Source organism: Cryptomeria japonica, chromosome 10, assembly GCF_030272615.1.
Source record: "Cryptomeria japonica chromosome 10, Sugi_1.0, whole genome shotgun sequence".
Lineage (NCBI taxonomy): Eukaryota > Viridiplantae > Streptophyta > Pinopsida > Cupressales > Cupressaceae > Cryptomeria > Cryptomeria japonica.
The window spans coordinates 409384632-409404405 of record NC_081414.1 but is presented as its reverse complement, the minus strand read 5'-3'; the positions used below and the strand labels follow the sequence as shown (position 1 = coordinate 409404405).

At 37.2% G+C, this 19774-nt stretch overlaps 1 protein-coding gene across 4 annotated transcripts in view; it reads right to left on the bottom strand.

The window, feature by feature from the left end:
• Positions 1-19774, bottom strand: part of LOC131038474 (calmodulin-binding transcription activator 4) — a 209216-nt gene that overhangs the window by 177822 nt on the left and 11620 nt on the right. For all 4 annotated transcript variants that reach the window (XM_057970913.2, XM_057970910.2, XM_057970912.2 and 1 more), the window contains exons 2-3: positions 10719-10844; positions 10380-10495 (exon numbers count right to left, since the gene is read on the bottom strand). In XM_057970913.2, the coding sequence (XP_057826896.2) occupies positions 10380-10495; positions 10719-10844 (242 nt within the window). The remainder of the gene's footprint in view (positions 1-10379; positions 10496-10718; positions 10845-19774) is intronic.

Genomic DNA, 19774 nt, shown 5'->3' with positions numbered 1-19774 from the left:
TGGTGATTAGGGGACCCTTCAAAGGGTGTTTTGTGGCTCTTCAGCTGACCTTTTGGTGCTTATTTCAGTATTCTTCAACTCAGTGTCCCAACTTATTTGTGGTATGTCTTTCTGAAATCATTTAGGGCTCTTTGATACACACTATTTCAGTAAGTCATTTGGACGTTTGGGTCATACTTACTATTTATAGGTCACAAGACGATCAGGGGGTATCATGGCTATTTCTAGATAGTCAGTTATGTTGACCATTTTGTCATTGATGTCAAAGGATATTTGCCAAGGCTTCTAAATAGAGAATTGGAATGAAATATTGAGCTACTTGGCTACTTGGTTGAGCTGCTTGAGCTACTTGATTGCTTGCTTGAGCTACTTGGGTGTCTGCTTGAGCTGGCTGCTTGTTTACCTCAACTGGCTACTTGTCTGCTTGTTTCTGCCAAGTGTCAAATCATATGCCATGTCATCTTTGAATTGTCAAAGGAGCTATTGATATGACTTTTGATAATGATAACTATATTATTCAATGAAGTTTGTTTATGTGGCAAGATGATTTGTTTTTAACACATGGTGTCGTTAATTAAAAATGATGATTGGTCTACTGTTAATGATGCATAGTGGAGCCAATTTGGTATGGTCATTGATTCATGAAAGAACTGTGCTTAGTGGTGGACGTTACTTGGGCAGGCGCTATTTTAAGAGCCATTTTTCTGCCAACAGGGTTTTCGTCTGTCATATGTGAGATCGTGGTTTGAGTCGGAGGCATTGACATTATTTTGGGGGAGACGTTTTCAAAAAAAATTCACTTATCTTTATTGAGTGTGGGTGTCATGAATCATGTTGTATCCTTTTTAAAAGAAAGGAAAAAAAATTTGTATTGCACAGCTGTTAAAAAACGGAAAATATTATTCCCATGTCTATGCGTTTTTATTTTCTCCTGCCATGTGGGCCTTAGTGAGGAGTATGGTTCGATTTCAGCAATCAAGCAGAATATAGTTGAGCGAAGATTGGAGACACGTTTTGGTTTTTCTACGTGAGTTTCTTCTAGACGATTTGGCTTGGCATTTCATCCTTTGTTTTGTATTTTTCTGCTAACTGCAATATGCCTTAATGACGGAGATCATTTTCTGAGTGGTTTTAGATGTAGACAGGTTGAAGGTTTCCTGTCTTGCTCCAATTAGTGGTATGTTCTCAGCAAAATGTATCACCTTTCTTGTATATCGTTAATCTCCTGTGCTGGGATGTATGTATTGTGTTGCTGAGTAACAGGCAGTGTATTAACATATGTAGAAGTGAAGTTCTTTTGGAGTATTGTGGTGATATGGATAAAAGAGAGGTTGGTTTTGAACACGATGAGTTATATAAAAAAAAAAATTAAGTTGTGAGCTGCAGAAGGTGTTAAGGACTTCAAAAAGAATAGATTTCTTTGCTATGTCATCGCTGTAAGCTGTGAGCTGTGATTTTGTTGTGAGCTATGAGCTGTTGCAGGCATTAAGAAGAAAAGACACAGGTTGTGTTTAAATACGAAGATATAAAAAAAAATGTTTTAAGTTATGACTTGAAAGTTGAAACAATTGCTCTTTCTAGACTTATGTGTAATGATTGTGAAAAATAGGCAGTGTATTTACAGTTATTGAAGAAAAGTTCATTAGGGGATGATATACTTTTCTCAGTCTCTGTTTCTGGATGGTATGATTCTATTGTGTTTGAAGACGTGAAAGTTTGGACAGTGCTCTGCTTCATTGGAAGATTGAACAGACTCTCTTTTGGGTTGACTGTGGATGAACTGTGGTTTGGACATCGTGTGATAAGAAGTTATATATTGTGTCTTTGCGTTGAAAAGATAAATAGTTTGTTGGTGTAAATAAATATTCATTATGGATATTATTACACTTTACTTAAGTTAACTTAGGATAATGCATATCTTCGTAGTTTGGATTTGAGACACATAGGGAAGTGTGCACATAGGGATAGAGCTTGTAGGAGAAATTCCACTTTTTGTGGTCTTGTTTTGTTGTTACACTCCACATTCGGTGGGTCATCCACCTCTTGTGGAATATTATATTATTTCTCCTACCTACCCCTAGTATTTCTTACCTACCCTTGTTTCTCATTGAGCCACATGTCATGATTGTGTGCTCGTACATCCATATGGCCTTGCCTATATAAGCAGGCCTATATTCATTGTATTGGTTAATCTAGTTGATCATTTTGCATATTGATGAGAATACAGTTTGTTCTTGTCATTCTATTGTCTCTCTTTTTATGCTTTTCATTGTGCCCTTGATCTTGGCAAAATCCTACATGGTATCAGAGCCATTGGGGCTTCATTGATTGGTTTTTGGAGACATTGTGAAAGGCTTCTATTTTCGGATCTGAGGAACTGCGCTTTTTGGAGACATCTTGGAGCGTTTTCAACCTCACCATTGCGTCCGAGAGGCCGTTTCCATAAAAATCGAGTATAAATTCGACCTATTTTGGTGAAAATCGATTTTTGGGTGTGGAGGAAATTTTCTGCCCAATTCGGGTGGTATGGTACGGAATTTTCGGATTTTTTTCAAAAAAAAAAAATTTGAAAATTGTTTTTAGGATCCGTACCTTTTGCCCAGTCAGCAGCGCACAGTCAGCGCCCAGTCAGCATTTTCTTTGGAAATTCACAGACCCCTCTCCGTTGAGCTGTTTGGTTTTTTGGGCCAACTTTGGAGGCTCATAACTTGCTCAATTTTGCTCTTTTTTGGGTGCAATTTTTTTTTATTTGGGTTAATTTTTCGTGCTCTTCGCAGTGGTGTGGTTATTTTCTGGTTTTGGTGCACAGGTTTTTTGGAATTTTTGGATTCTCTCAGCTATACCTGTCCAATCCCCAATTCTGCAACTTCAAAGGCCTCCTTTGAGCTCATACGACCTCCTTTTCAGGTGCCGTTTTTTTTTAAAGTGCATGTTTTTTCGTCTACTTTCATAATCTATGATCAAATTTCAGATATTTTGAGTGGAAGTTGTACTTTCAGATATTGGTCTTATTTGGCCTATTAGGTACTTGTAAAGTGCTTGGATCTTATAGTTTAGATCTCTTGCATTATTAGTTTGAGTCTCTTTTGGTCTTATTGATTCAGTTGTAAAATTGAAATCAGAAGCCCACTTTGCCATTTTTTGCAAGTGGCCCATTGTATACGCACTAAGTATAAAGTGTCAAATCATCACTTTTGGGGGGGGTTCTTTGATTGAGTGAATTTGGGGGGGTGTCTTGTGTGATTGTGTCTCTCTTTCCTTGTGCTCTTTCATTTTTTGTTGCAATGAGTCCTCATAAATTTCCACCTTTAACTCCACATAATTATGCATCATGGAAAATTAAAGTATGGAGCAAATAAATGGAAAAAGGTCTCACGCATTACATAGATGGAACAATAGCAGCACCACCTGATCCTAAGGCTGATCCTAATGATCAGTTAGAATGGCTTGCTAAGAATTGCATGGCTCTTGGAACTTTGCGCAAGTATGTATCAGATGACCTCATTTTTCACATTGAGAAGTGTACAACAATAAAAGAGGCTTGGGATATGTTTCAAAAATTGTATGGTCAAGTTGATGAAATCAGAGGTTACAAAATTGACAATGAGCTCACCAACTTGGATCCCAAGAGTTTTGATACAATCCAAGATTATGTCACCAAAGCAATGAGCTAAGAGCAAAGCTTAAGGATTGTGGAATTGACAAAAAGGATGCTCAGTTGATATTCAACTTGTTGGACAAGCTTGCACCAAAATATGCAGCATTTGTGTCTAGCTTCCAAACTCATCGTTTGACAATGGGGACTTCCTATGTTATGCATTCATTTGATGCTTTCACAGAAATATTGATATTGGAACAATCTAAGTTGTTGAACATGGGACTTCTCAAGTCTTCAAAGTCCAAGGCTTTGGTGGCTAATCAAGGGAATCAAGGAATTCAAGGCAAAGATTTCAACAAGAAGAAGAAGCACTCCAAGTCTAAGCCACAACAGGAAAAAGGACAATCATCCTCTCCATCACAAGGAGATTTTTCATCCTCTTCCAAAAAGGAGACACCACCTAAGAAGGATAAACCAACTTGTGCATATTGCAAGAAGTATGGTCATGATGAGCATCGATGCCACACAAAGCAAGTTGATGAATTAACTAATCTTCTTAAGAAAAACAACATCAACTTGCCATCCGCCTACACAAAGAAGGATTCATCTCCTTCCTCTTTCTCACATTCTAAGGGAAAAGGGCAAGCATTTGTGGCTACAACAGGTTCTTCACAGCAATGGATACTTGACTCGGGTGCCTCATATCACATGGGTTCTACAAAGGAGCAGTTTTCTTCATTGGAGCCATCTAAGGTACCTCACATTTACATAGGTGATGATACACAAGTAGAGGTTGAAGGGAAAGGTTCAGTTGACATGGATGATGGAACTTTTGAGAATGTTCTCTATGTTCCTAACTTGTCTACCAACCTTCTTTCTATCTACCAAATCACTCACTATGGGAATGGGAAAAAGGTTGAGTTTACACCAGATTCAGTTGTGGTAAAGGAACTTGATGATGATGCCTTGGTAGCAGTGGGACAAGTCAATGACAACTCAAGGCTTTATTCATTCTCCCACTTTGTGCCAAGTTCACCTTCTAGGGCCTTGCTTACTCATTCAAATTCCCAAAGTAAGTTATGGCATGAGCGGTTTGGTCACTTCAACTACCGCTATCTTCAGCAGCTCAGCACTAAAGACATGGTCACGGGTCTACCTCGAATCAGTTTTTCAGAGGGTGTATGTTCAGGGTGTTCCATAGGCAAGCATCCCGAGGAGAAGTTTGATAAGGGGAAAGCTTGGAGAGCTTTGGAAGTTCTTCAACTTGTTCATAGCGATGTAGCAGGTCCATTTCCAGCACCTTCATTTAGCAAGGCCCGCTATGTCCTCACCTTCATTGATGACTACTCCCGCTTCACTTAGGTCTACTTTCTCATTCATAAGAGTGAAGTATTTGACAGATTTCAGGACTTCAAGACTCGTGTGGAGAAGCAATCTGGGAAAGTGGTCAAGATTCTTCATATAGATAATGGAAGGGAATATGTGAACAAGAGACTTGAGGATTTTTGTACATTTGAGGGGATTGATCTTCAGCATTCTGTTGCATACACTCCACAGCAGAACGAAGTTGCAGAGCGCAAGAATAGAACTCTCAAAGAAATGGCTAGCTGTATGATACATGCACGTTCTCTTGATCCTGCCTTTTGGGCAGAGGCTATCAGTTGCGCCACACACATCCAAAATAGGGTTTCTCACAAAGCTTTGCAAGGTATTACTCCTTTTGAAGCTTGGGCTGGTAGGAAACCGATTGTTAGACATTTCAGAGTCTTTGGGTGTCCAACATGGGCTCGCATACCTCCGCAGAAACGCAAGGCATTGGAACCTCAGAGTCGGCCTTGCATATTTGTTGGATATCCTGAGGGTGTTAAAGGCATATAGATTGATGGATCCTGAGACACATGAGGTGTTCATTGAGAGGAGTGTTCACTTTGAGGAAAGCTCACCTAGCTTAGCCTCTCTACCTCCTCCACCTTCCTCCATTGTGGATAGTGATGCTAGTGATTCAGATGATGAAACTCCTTCAACTCCAACTCGCAGGGTTACACCTCTGCAGGGTCCACTTGTAGTTGAGGAGCCTCGTTCTCCACCTCCACCTAGACCTCGTTGGGCTCAACGGACACTTGAGTCTGCGGGTTCTCTTGTTGTGGATCCTTCAGATACATGGAGAACTCGATCACAGCATCAGGATCTTCCACATGCATTCATTGCTACCGCTTCCGATCCACAGACATTTCGGGAAGCATCAGGGGTTCCTGAGTGGGACCAAGCTATGGAGGAAGAGTATAGTTCCTTGATGAGGAACAACACATGGGATTTAGTCCATCTCCCTAAGGGGAGAAAGATGGTTCGGTGTAAGTGGATCTATCGGACCAAGTTTGCAGCGGATGGTAGTGTGGATAAGTATAAGGCTCGGCTTGTTGCGAAAGGTTTCTCTCAAGTTCTAGGCGTTGACTATTCTAAGACCTTTGCACCCGTAGCCAAGATGAACTCCATTCGCTTGACACTTGCTATTGTTGCAGCTCATGGTTGGGTTGTACATCAGATGGATGTGAAGAGTGCTTTTCTTCATGGTGACCTTGATGAGGAGATTTATATGGAGCAGCCGCAGGGTTTCATCCAGGATACTTCCTTGGTTTGCAGACTAAGGAAATCTCTCTATGGCCTTAAGTAGGCCCCCAGGGCTTGGTATGCCCCCAGGGCTTGGTATGCCAAGATGGATTCCTTTCTTCTCTCAACAGGGTTCACCAGGTGTCATTCCGATCCGAATGTCTACATTTTGCGACAGGATGACTCTCACTTGATACTTGTACTCTATGCTGATGATTTGATCATTACAGGGAGTACCATATCCATCATTAGCAGGGTCAAATCTGCTTTGCATGACAGATTTGCTATGACTAACTTGGGTCTTTTGCACTACTTTCTCGGGATAGAGATTTCACAGTCACCTTCCAGCATTACACTATCACAGCCCAAGTATGCTCTCGATCTACTTGCATGCTTTCATATGGCTGATTGTAAGCCTGCACCGACTCCCTTTCTGTCAGGAGTCAAGCTTGAGGCTCAGTGTTCTTCTCCACCAGTTGATGCCACTTTGTATCGTCAACTTGTGGGTAGTCTCATCTACTTGACCCATACACGCCCTGATATTTCATTTGTAGTTGGCATGGTTTCCCACTTCATGCAGAAACCACATGAGCTTCATTGGAAAGCCGCCAAACGCATCCTTCATTACATCCAAGGTACACATCACTATGGGATTCACTATGCAGCAGGCACAGGACTTCTCTTGGTTGGTTACACAGACTCCGATTGGGCTGGCGATCTTGATGAATGTAAGTCTACTTCCAGTTACAGTTTTCACCTTGGTTCAGGCCCCATTTGTTGGCAAAGCAAGAAGCAACATGCTATTGCTCTTTCTTCGACTGAGGCTGAGTATCGAGGCGCTGTTAACGCAGCGACTGAGACCATTTGGCTTCAATAGATTCTCATAGAGTTTGGGTTCACCACTCCACGGCCGACAGTTCTGCATTGTGACAATCAGAGTGCTATTGCAATCTCGAAGAACCTGGTCCAGCACCAACGGACCAAACACATCGAGATTCATATGCACTATATCCGAGAGCTAATTCAGGAGCAGGTCATTGATTTGCAGTATTGTCCTACAACGGAGCAGGTTGCAGACATATTCACCAAACCTTTCGCCGAGAGTAAGTTCCAGCAGTTGCGAGCTCTCTTGGGGGTGCGGGATGTGTCATTAGGGGGGTCAGCTGACTTCTCCTTCCTCTCTTATAGGGGGGACTTTTTCCTCTTTGAGGTTTTGTCCTTCTTCTTTGAGAGTCTTTTGTACATTCATCTCTTTTTGGGGGGGGAGTTTTTTCCCACTAGGTTTTCTCCCTTTCTCCGTTTGTGAGAGATTGCTTTGCATAGTTTTGCTTGCATTTGCATATTGTACATGGGTACCTATCATGGCCTAGTAGCCAGGACCCATCTTGCATTATTGACTTGAGTCTTCATTCCCCTAAGTTGCACTTAAGGTGGGGTGTTGGTGTAAATAAATATTCATTATGGATATTATTACACTTTACTTAAGTTAACTTAGGATAATGCATATCTTCGTAGTTTGGATTTGAGACACTTAGGGAAGTGTGCACATAGGGATAGAGCTTGTAGGAGAAATTCCACCTTTTGTGGTCTTGTTTTGTTGTTACACTCCACATTCGGTGGGTCATCCACCTCTTGTGGAATATTAGATTATTTCTCCTACCTACCCCTAGTATTTCTTACCTACCCTTGTTTCTCATTGAGCCACATGTCATGATTGTGTGCTCGTACATCCATATGGCCTTGCCTATATAAGCAGGCCTATATTCATTGTATTGGATAATCTAGTTGATCATTTTGCATATTGATGAGAATACAGTTTGTTCTTGTCACTCTATTGTCTCTCTTTTTATGCTTTTCATTGTGCCCTTGATCTTGGCAAAATCCTACATAGTTCAACAAAGCCTATTGCAAATTTCTGCAAATTAAATTATTTTGAGTCTGATTGTAACTGAAGTTGGTGCTTCAAGGAGAGTAGGTGCTCTCAATGGGTTGGTGCTCACATCTATAATTTAGGTTGGTGTCCATTTGTTAATAAAAAGCTTTTGAAGTGCTGTGGTTTTTTACCCGAAAAGGTTTTCCACGTGAAAATTTGTGTACTAGTGTTCATGCCTTATTTATGCAGTTTATTGTATGTGATTGCAAGTTTTGAAAGGTTTTAAAATACTAGTGCACCCCCCCTCTCACTATTTTCTGTATGCTTTTCAAGTTATTGCAAAAGTTGATACTTGATAGCGTCATGGCAATTAGAATTTTATGGATATTATATTAAATAACGTTTGAATAATAATTTAATTTTACGTTATTTAATATGATAAAATGACTTTATAAAGTTATTTTATAAAGTAATGTAATATAATGACTTTGTAAAAGTTATTTTATAAAGTGACTTTTAATGGTGCTTTGGGAGACGTCGATATTATAGAATATTAAAAATCGCTTTCAATTTAAAATGTGCAAACCCTAATTAGGGCATTGGGATGAAAGCATTATAAAAGGCACTTGGGAGCTCATTTCAGATATACTTGGTTAATTTATTTTCTCTTTGAAAAGTTCGGAGCTCTAGCTTCATTTGCAAGAAATTTGAGGACGGAAACCCTTGGAGTTTGTCGATGGTTTTGCACAGAAACCCAAATTCATCTTTGGAGTGGATTCATCTAGGATTCACCATTGCGCTTCATCATCAGACTATTGGAGGTTTCAGCTGGAAACCTCTCTAGAGGATTTGACAATGTGCAGGAGTTGGGATTATTATTGCCAAACATTGTGAAGGAGTTTGGATGCCATACTTGTTGAGCTGCACGTTGGACATTGTTGAGTGCTACAGTGACATGAACAGTGATTCACAACTACACTGATGTGACTAATGTGCAGCTACAGTGACGTGAACGGTGATAAACAATTTAGATCTTGCCAAGTCCATTCAAAGATGATTTCTGATTATAAGTTGACTGTTTTCTTCAATAATTTCCTGATATAGAAGTTCTGAGCGCTTTTCAGACCCTGGGGTGGGTCTGACAAGCTGGAAACTGTGATAATTTCTGATCTCAGCGCTTAGGGTGTGGTAATGAATGTTTATAGTGACATCTTGACTCAATTTCTTCACTTGAGGACCTTGCTTTGCTAAAGAACAAAGATATTAATGGGCAGTTGTTCACCTACAGACTGAGCATGCTGCTACAAGACTGTAAGTTGATTTAATTTGCCTCATGTTGAATGAATTTTCAGTGTTAGGTCAATTTCTTAATTGCTATCAATCATTGCCTGATGTTATACTTGTTATAAGGACAAAATCCAATGATATTGTAACAGCAGTTGATTCAAAATTTGTAGATTCAAATCTGATCATTTCTATCAGCAATCCACCTTCAGGCCTGCAATTTGTATTGCATTCTGATTTCAGATCGTATGCTTGGTGCTACTCATTATATTTTGGTGAACTTCTTGTTTGAGGCAATTCTGGTTAAAACTATCTTCTAATGCAATGTCCTCTGTATTGGTTCTTAAAAGCTCATGAAATCTGAAACAAATAGAAAACCATTCACCTAAGGAAGTTTGATAAGTGTTTGAAAAAAATTTCCCAAAAAGAGAAGTTGGAAAAATTAAGCAAAAATCAGGTCAGGGATCTTTTAACTTATTGCAGCAGAGAATTCCTTGTTCCATTTATGTATACTAACTGTTTGATAAAATAACTGAGAGTGGAAAGGGAAAATTTTATTGGCAAACTGGGGTGGGACATTTCATGTTGAAAGGAATGGCAAAGTTTGTCTCAGAAATAAAAAAGATGGATCTGATTTGTCAATAACATAATATAGGCATCTCTGGGGAGGAATAAAAGATTGATCTGAAGTTTTTCTATAATCTGCCAGCTTTCATAGAAAATTCAGGATCAGTATATGACTCAAGTCTGTGGAGATGCATTGAAGGTCAGCAAATCATAAAATTATCACAAATAAACAAGTTCGGTTTCTCAAAATACTAATTGAAAACCCAACTTTTACCATATAACGTACAATAGGAGAAAATAGAGTAGGCTGTGTTTAAAAGGAATTAATTTTGATCTAAAAGCTAAAAGAAATATAGAAAATCCATTCAATTAAGTACCTCTTCAGAGCAAAAACATGTCTATCTATTTATTTTCTGGTAACAAACATATCAACCAATTTCTTTTGTATACCTTCAGCCGTTCATGTGCTTCTCGAACTGTTTTTCCATCTTTCTTTTTTCGCCAGTTATGTCCATCCTTTCGGAAGAAACGAAGTGTTTTACGATCAAAAAGAAATAGTGACCCACCTAAGAAAATATCAAAAACCATTATTTCTACATTATACTTAATAGAAACCACCAGACATGAATCTGAACAGCAGTAGATGTCTCCAAAAGCTCACTTACACATCAAGAACTACAGTATATCTGACTGAAGCTTTCATGGCCCAAAATGGAAAGTTACAGAAGCAAACAATGCCAATAAGAGAACCTTAAATACTCAATAGAAGAAAGAAAGTTGAATGCATACTCTGTGGCTTGTTAGGTGGATCTGTACTAAGTTTAAATTTCTGGTAATTCTGCAAGATATAGAGAACTTCCACAGGCCGCAGCCACCGAGCTTGTGCCTCTCGTAGAAGCTCACTGAAATCAAATTCTGCAATATAAAATAAAATCACAAATTCTTAGGTTACAGTTCCTGAATGAGCATACAAAATTACAGATAATAAAAGATTTTTTGATAAGTCAGTTACGTGGTTATAGGAACAAATAAACTAAAAGAAGATGGTAGTCAGTAGATTTTTCATTCTGATAATCTTGATAGATTTTCCATTAGCTCTTAAAAAGCTGTTATGGTACTAACATCATATATTCCTAAGTATATATTATATATTCCTAAATATAATAGGGACGTGCTTAACCTTAACATTAGTCTTCATTAATACCTTAACATTAGTCTTCATTAATACCTTAACCCTATTAAACTAAAACAGGGGTGTGTTCCTATAATTATTTATATAAATAAGGAAGAGAACATTCCCCCACATCATCATCAGTGATGAAAAAATCGTTAAAAAATCGCCTAAATCGTGATTTATGCGAGTCAATAATGCAGACGATTTAATCGTCGTTTAAATCCCGGATGATTTTTTCTGAAAAATCGTGACTATCAGACGCAAAAAATCGACTAAAATGTAAAAAATCGCGATAACGGTGAAGAGGGTTGGTGAAAAACGTGCGGTGAAACAATTGCAACGAGGGAAACGGTTGATCGTTTGTATGCTCGTCATGCCATTTCTATCTGTTGCCCATCATTTTTCTGTTCTTAAACAGAAGTTTCTGCGATTTTATTGGCTTTCTCCCTCCAACAATGAACAAACATTTCGGCAAGGTCTTTACACTTCTTCGAGGGACTCTGGGCAGTTATTTTATTTTTAAAAACTTAAAGTTCCCCAAGTTGCATGTATGTTCATTTAAAAAATCTTTGAAAGATTCTCCCCTTATTTATATAAAGGTATCAATTTAAATTTTTTTTTAAATATCTTATCATGTAATATTTATTTATATTTTTTTAATGATATTTTGTTTTATTAAATTTTTATTTTTATTTTTATTCTAAATTATAATTAAAGTTAATTTATTTTCTAAAATTAATGTAATATATTTTTGTTTTTTTTTACATTTTAAGAATATATTTTTACTTTTTACATTTTAAGTTGATTTATATATGATGGAAACCAGTAATATGTTATTATGTTCTATAAATTTAGTGTATATGTGTGTTTTTTAAGAATATTTTAAGAAATTATATATTTTCAAATGTTCAATAAATTTGCCGATTTTTTCCTGATTTTTTGCATAGTCCCAATTATTTAAAAATTTTGGGCCAAAAGATTTATTGTCGATTAAGAGTTTTTCATCTTTGATCATCATATCATAAATTATTGAATTCATACATTATTATCTAATTATTGGAGGTCACCCCCCCAAAGTGGTCTGCTATATTTCTGATTTTTAGATTTATTTTCAAGAAATACCATAACAAGTGGTATCAGACCTACGATTTGGGCCAACATTTTGTTTCTGCCATAACCTGCAAACCAATGCGAACTTGGACCTGAGTTTTTTGGGGCTTTTAGGCATGCGTTAGATAAGCTCCAAAAAAAAGAAAAATTAACAAGTGGTTTACATAAGCTTGATTTTAGTACTCCTTTTTAGGCTTGCTTCACTGTTTTGTCTTTTGTTCAGTTTTGCCCTTAGAGTTTTCTCTACCTTAAGTCTTTGCTATCTTCATTGGATGCATTTTCAAGTCCCATCAACCTATTTTGACTGCTTCTTGTCATTTTAATATAATTTCTTCTTTCCAAGCACCTCTTTTCACCATGATGTTCTTATTAACAGTACATTAATTAGTGACTATCTTGGCTCTCATTCAGCAAGCTACTCAAGTCACATTGTAATGATATATGTACTTTGTCTTGTATAACATATCTTTCTCCTGATTTCTTGCGAGTTATAACCCATGTTTCTCCAAGTTTCAGGCACAGATACAGTGTTTGGGACAACGAAAACTATCCAGATTTTGCAGACAGCAAGAAGGCAGGTATAAAAATAAAATATAAAAAATTAAACTTCTCAAATACAAATAAACTAAAATTACCTAAAATTAACTTAATAGAACTAAAAGAAATTGAAATTTTAAAAACATGAACACTGAAATATATCTGCTAAAAGTATTTACATGAGCCATTCAACATTATGAATTCTATAACTCTTGAAGCTTCTCTGCGTTTGATAGGAAAAGACCATGTACGTGTCTAGGTCAATGTCAGTCTGACATAGATTCAATTATTATGTCAGTGACTTAACTTGCTTGGTGTAAGTTTGTCTAAACTCAGGCACATTGATAATTTACCAAAGAAATTAATTTAGTTTGAAAAGCTAAATGTATTTCCTACAGAAAGCATAAAGGATCTCTTCTTGTGGGCAGCCTCCCACGCTTTAGTAGCTTAATGTTTACTTGACTTTTATCTAAAGCAAGGCTCTTATTTGGCATTCAAATAAACCTTTGACCAACATGAGTTTTCTGTCCAGTTTCCATTCAACAGGTCCCCCACTTTCATTTATGGCTGTGTTTTATTCTTTGCTTCTATCCAGCAATGCCATCCTCTTGTATGATAAAATTAATTCCAAGGAGTTGCTGTTTATTATTTTGTATGTGAATGCATTTTAGTACAACTTAGGTTTTGTCCGAGAAACAAGTCTACCCCATTCCTATGCTACAGGTGAGCACTATAAATTTAGCTTCACTAAATCTAGAAGGCTACCTAGATCAGTCACTCTCCCCTCAACACCACCTGAGACAGCTTCATTTCAGTCACAACAAGCTCATGAGAAACCTTCCAAGTTTTTTTGTTGTTTAGGATGTGCAAGCAGGGGGTGGGCCACGCTGATATCCTGATAGCGATAGGGCATGCTCAATTTAAACAAAACATAAGGGGGTATCCCTTGGGCATTCCTTGTTTTAGCGGGTATCCTAAGTTTCTTACAAAGGAGGATGGGGGGAATGCCTTGTACCAGTCCCCCCTTCCCAAAACGTCCTAGACATCAAGGACAAGTATCTAGGCAAGTCCCCAGGGAACATATAAAGATAGACAATTTCTCCAATAATTGGTTCTTATAGGAAGAGGCATAGAACTAAAAGGCAAAAATTTTAATGTGGTACATATACTTAAGTTACAATTTCACCATATTAGAACTCTTCAAAGGCCTTTGGAATATATGAGTTTATATATAATTTACAGTAACCTAAACAAGGCCTTGGAAAATTATAAGAGCAGAAAGGAATCACACAATCACCACACTAGAAAAAAAATATGCGAAGTGGTGGAATAATATTATAAAATGGAAATAAAAAACGAATGAACAAAAAGTAAGAATTTAACCATTTGAACAACATAAAAGCTCACATTTCCAGCCCTTCTAGTACATTGGTCAAAATGAAAAAAAAAAATATGCTCACAAAAACTCATACAAAAAGCAACATCCTAAAAGAAGCATTATTGGAAACAAAAATAATTCTGCATTTAAAGAGAGATAATACTGAAATTCAAAAGGCAGACGCAATTTGAAAAAGCTTCCAAACAAAAAGGTGATGGAGGTCATGAAAAAGGAAATGACAAATCTGGCAGAGGGTCAAATAGAGAGTTAAAGATGGAAGCAGAAGGAAACCGTAAGTGAACCACACATTGCAGAAATAGAACGGGCAAGAGGATTCCAGAAGAATGGAAAACATGCAAAACATTAGGAGAATTTGAAGAAAATAGGAGAGCAAAATAACATAGAATGAAAGGTTTCATCCTCAAGATATATATATATATGTTCCACCATTTTTCCAAGATGCAGGGATGCGTTTCGGGGACAGGATTTTTACATGAGTGTGAGTGTGTGTGTTCCACCAAGTTTCTAGGACATGGGGATGGGATTTTTTGAGGCCATTTTTGGAGACAGCAAGGGACATATATATATATATATATATATATATATATATATATATATATATATATATATATATATATATATATATTTTAAAATATAGGGAAATTTCAAATATTCATATAATGACATTGATAAAGCATTCATCATATTGACATATTTATTATAGAATCCTTAAAACACAACAATAGAGTTTACATGAGAATTGAAAAAATTAATATTTAATTGCTTCCATAATTCATGTCAATATGCATATGATATAAAATTGAAAAGTAGTAATACTCCATACACCAAAATGCCCAAAGGCTACAAGTTTGCACTACAAATGTCAAAATGACAAAGTCACAAATGTCAAAAACAATGAAACATCATGATGGAAAGTATGATAGCTGCCTCTAGTCGATGCTGGTTTTTCCAACAGCACCTTCAAACCCTGCTGCTTTGTCTTTCTAACTTTGGAAAAAGAAAAATCTAATGTAAAAATGAAGTCCAATGCTACTCATGGAGTGTTACGTTTAGTCATGTTAGGGTTATATGGGCATGGAGGCCACAAACATCATTTAAAAATGTTTTGTTTTTTTTTAAGTTGGGTGTTTTTTATGTTTTTTGGGCACTGGAAAAAAGAAGACAATTGGTCGTCCCCGAGACATTTGGGGACATCTTAGACATCCCCAACGTGTCCTAGGGACGGCCAACTGTCCCCACTGCCTTTTTGGGACATGCCCACCAATAAAAAAATTTGGGGGATACCTTGGAACATCCCCAAAGCAAGGACGACGGCTAAAACCCCCCCAGGGACACATCCCTATGTACCCTTCTTGTGTGCATGTGCGTGTGTGTGTGTTGAATTGCCCTTCCTTCCCTTTAATTTATCTTCTTATATACCACTATTTTTTATGGTCATAACCATTCGGACACCTCTTGACTTTTAGTTAGTTAAATATCATTTGTTCTTTGTTTTGAGAAATTGCAGCTATACAAGTAAACAGTGCATTATAATATTTAATTGTGGATTTCTTGCCTTCTTAACTACTACCTAGTATTTGTAATTGATTTTGTTAATATTTCAAAACCTGCTGGAATCAATGGTCCTTTTGTTTAATGGGGAATGTTTAGATTGGGGCATGACATTCGGCCATTCCCAAGATTGCTTGTCCTCAAGCAATTTCAAATTGGGATGATCAAAAATGTCTATTCCTTTCCATGTGGCACCTTCCATAAGTAGATTTTTCCACTTAACCAAATATTTCGGAATAATTTTATTTCTTAACCTATTTTCTCGCATATCAGAGATCTTCTAATTCCTAAATCAATTTACCCTCAACATCAAGTGGGGGTAATTCAATACAGGGCATGATATGTGGTCCCAATACGTTCTTGAGGTAGGACGCATGAAAGATATTATGAATTTGACTATTTGTTAACAGCTCCAGCTCATAAGCTACCTCTCTTATTCTTTGTGTAATCTTATAAGGTCCATATAATCGTGGCTTGAGCCTCTCTACACCACTTCCCTTGGTAGAGTATTGCTTATAAGATTGGAACCTTAGGAAAACCAAGTCTCCAACTTCAAATATTCTCTCTAACCTATGGCAATCAGCATATATCTTTTGCTGATTTTGGGCTTCTTGTAAGTCTTCTTTGAGAGTGTTTAAGATATCCATACCTTGCTACACCAAGTCTCTAGCTCCAAGGACTCTATTGTCTATGAGAATTCGATCCACAAATGATAATGCCCTGTAACCATACAGTGCTTTGAAGGGATTCATTCCAATTCACACATGGTGAGTGGAATTCTAACAATATTCTCCAAGATGAAGTAATTTGACTCATGCTATTTGTTCTCCTATAACATAATTCCTTAAATACCCTTAAAGCTATTTGTTCACAGTTTATGTTTATCCATCCATTTGTGGGTGGTAGCGGGTGCTAGGGGTTAATCCTATTTGGTCAGCTGAAAGGGTTCTCATAAAAAAAAACTAATAATTTTACTGTATCTGTCCCTAACAATATTTTCAAGTAATCCATGTAGTTTGATTACTTCTCTAAAGAATAGGTCAGCCACTTGTGGGGCTCTTTATTCAAAAGAATTGGCGTTGAAATGGGTGTACTTGGTGACTCAAATTACTACCACAAAGATACAATCCTTCCCTTGTAATTTTGGCAGATCTGTGAGGAAATCTATTGTACTCACCCATTTTTGTTTTGTTATCATTAAAGGTTGTAATAGACCCAGCTGGAAATATTCGTTCTACCTTGTTTTGCTGACAAACCATACATTCTCTTGCATACTTTAAGACATTCCCCTTGAGACCCTTCCAAGAAAATCATTCCCTTACTTGGTTATATATTTTTAGTATCCTTAATGACCATCATAAGGGAAATCATGATATGCTCTTCGAATCTTTTCTTTCATCTTCGATCCTGGGACTAAATATTTGCGATCTTTATATAGAATGAGTTTCTCAACTGCTTTGTACCTATCATCATGCAACTTGCCTTCCAATATGTCATCAGCCAAAATTTCTTTGGCATATTATACTAATATAGAAGTTTTCCAATCAGCAAAGACATCCATCATAGAGCATAAATGAGGCCTTTGGGACAATGCATCAGCTAGGATATTATTATTTCCTTTCACGTATTCGATATCAAAACCATATGCTTGCATATTGCTTACCCATTTCTGCTAGCTATCATTTAAATCCTTTTGGTTTAGGAAGAACCTTAGACTATTATGGTATGTCTTCACCACAAATTTTCCACAAACCAAATACTACCTGAACTTTGCTAATGCATGCATGACAGCAAGCATTTCTTTGTCATAAATAGACTAATTCTACTTGGACTAATATGGTCTTTCTTCACCACAAATTTCCCACAAACCAAATACTGCCTGAACTTTGCAAATGCATGCATGATAGCAAGCATTTCTTTGTCATAAAAAAGAGTAATTCTACTCGGACTCCTTAAGCTTACGAATCTCAAATGCTATTAGGTGTTTATTTTGCATTAGTACTACTCCAATGTCTTCTCTTGAAGCATTGCATTTTAATTCGAATGGGAGTGAAAAATCGAGAATAGCTAATACAAGACATTACCTCTTTGAGTTTTTCAAAAGCACTTTGTGCCACTCTATGAAATTCTCCTTTCTTAGTTAAATCTGTTAGTGGGGCAGCCAATCGTGAGAACACTTTGACAAATGTCTTGTAATAACTACAAAGTCCCACAAATCCTCTTAAATGTGATAAAGTCTTTGGTTGAGGCCAATTTACTATGCCTTGATCTCCTCCTCATCAGTGCTAACGCCTTGGGCATTGAACTTATGCCCCAAATACAAAATTTCATCATTCCAAACTCACATTTAGATGCCTTGACAAATAGTGAATGCTGTTCAGGTGTTCTCAATACCTCATCGGTATGTTTTGAGTGGCCCTTCCCAAGTTATATTATAAATTAATATATCGTCAAAGAAGACCAAAAAAAATTTCCTTAACTGCTTACTAAATACTTGGTTCATACAAGATTGGAATGTAGCTAGAGCATTAGTCAATCCAAATGATATGACCGAGAATTCAAAATGCCCAAAGGGACATTTGAAGGCTGTCTTGTGAACATCTTCCTTCCTCATCCTTAATTGATGGTACCCGAAACACAAATCAATCTTAGAGAAATATACTACTCCATGGAGTTCATCAATTATGGGGATAGGATAGCAATTCTTAATAGTCTTTTTATTGAGTGCCCTATAATTGACACACATCTTCATAGAACCATCCTTCTTTTTCACCAATACTACAAAAGAAGCAAAAGGACTAGATCTTGGTTGTATATTCTTTAATTATTTTCTAATTTCTTCCTTATAACTTCTTGGATGATGATATACCGTAGTGATGACTAGTTTGGAACCTTCCTCTAATTCAATGACATGCTGAAACCCCCTATTAGGTGTTAGACCTGGAGGAATATCACCAAATACTTCACTATGCTTATCCAAAATGGATTGAATATCTATATGAATGGCTTGTCCATTTGTGGTTGAAGTCTCATTAATAATGAAAAATTGTGTTGTGCAATCTACTAGTCCCCTATGAAAAGCTCTCTCCATTCTCTTTGCAATAACAATGCTTGGAGCTCCATTACACAAACCTTGAAGAACCCCTTCACCCTCAGTTTTGAATTTAAGTTCCATCGTTCGATAATTTTGCATGAATTCCCTAAGTGAATGTAACCGTTGTACTCCCAAAACTACATCCGTCTCGCTGACACTCAACATATAGAAATCATCACAAACCTTGTGCCTACCCAGAGTGATGTCATGTTCTATCATTTGTGCGCATGGAAGTGTAGATTCATCAGCCATAACCACATTTAAACCTTCAAAGTTATCCATCTTCAATTGTAACCTAGTCACTAACCCCTCATCAATGAAAATATGGGTAGCCCCACTATCAATCAAAACCATTACCTTATGTCCTTGAAGTTCTCCTCATACTTGAGGTGATATCTAGGTGCTTTTGAAAGTGTGTCGAGTGTACTACCAGAAGGCTTCTCTACTTCTCGATCCACATGCTCAACCACCTCCAAAAAACCCTTAGGATCAAACTCTTCCACCTCTAGACTCTTTTCTATGACTACCTTTATGTATCGAACATGTCCTTTACCCGAGCATCTATGCCTTGGCTCCCATACTCTCTATAAGTAAATCACAATTTCTTCCTTCTACAGCATCATAAATTGTACACCTTTACTAGTGTGTCCATTTTCACACTCTCCTAGCACCTACTTTAGTTCTTCCCTTTCCTCTAATCATTATAGGGCCTTTATTGATTTAAACTAATATTATGGATCTTATTCCTTACATCATCACACTCTTATTTGGGCCCTTAATTCTAGGAGTGCCCTTTATTATTTTAATCCTGATTTAATCCTAATCTTGCCCTAATTTCAACTCTCAAAGCATATTTCGCATATCTACACATCTTGGATTGAGCCACCGAGCTCGATTTAGCATTAGAATCACACTATCTCGCATCCCAATAAAATCGGAAAAAAGCTGGTCGGACCAAGTAGAATACTACCTAGTCCTAA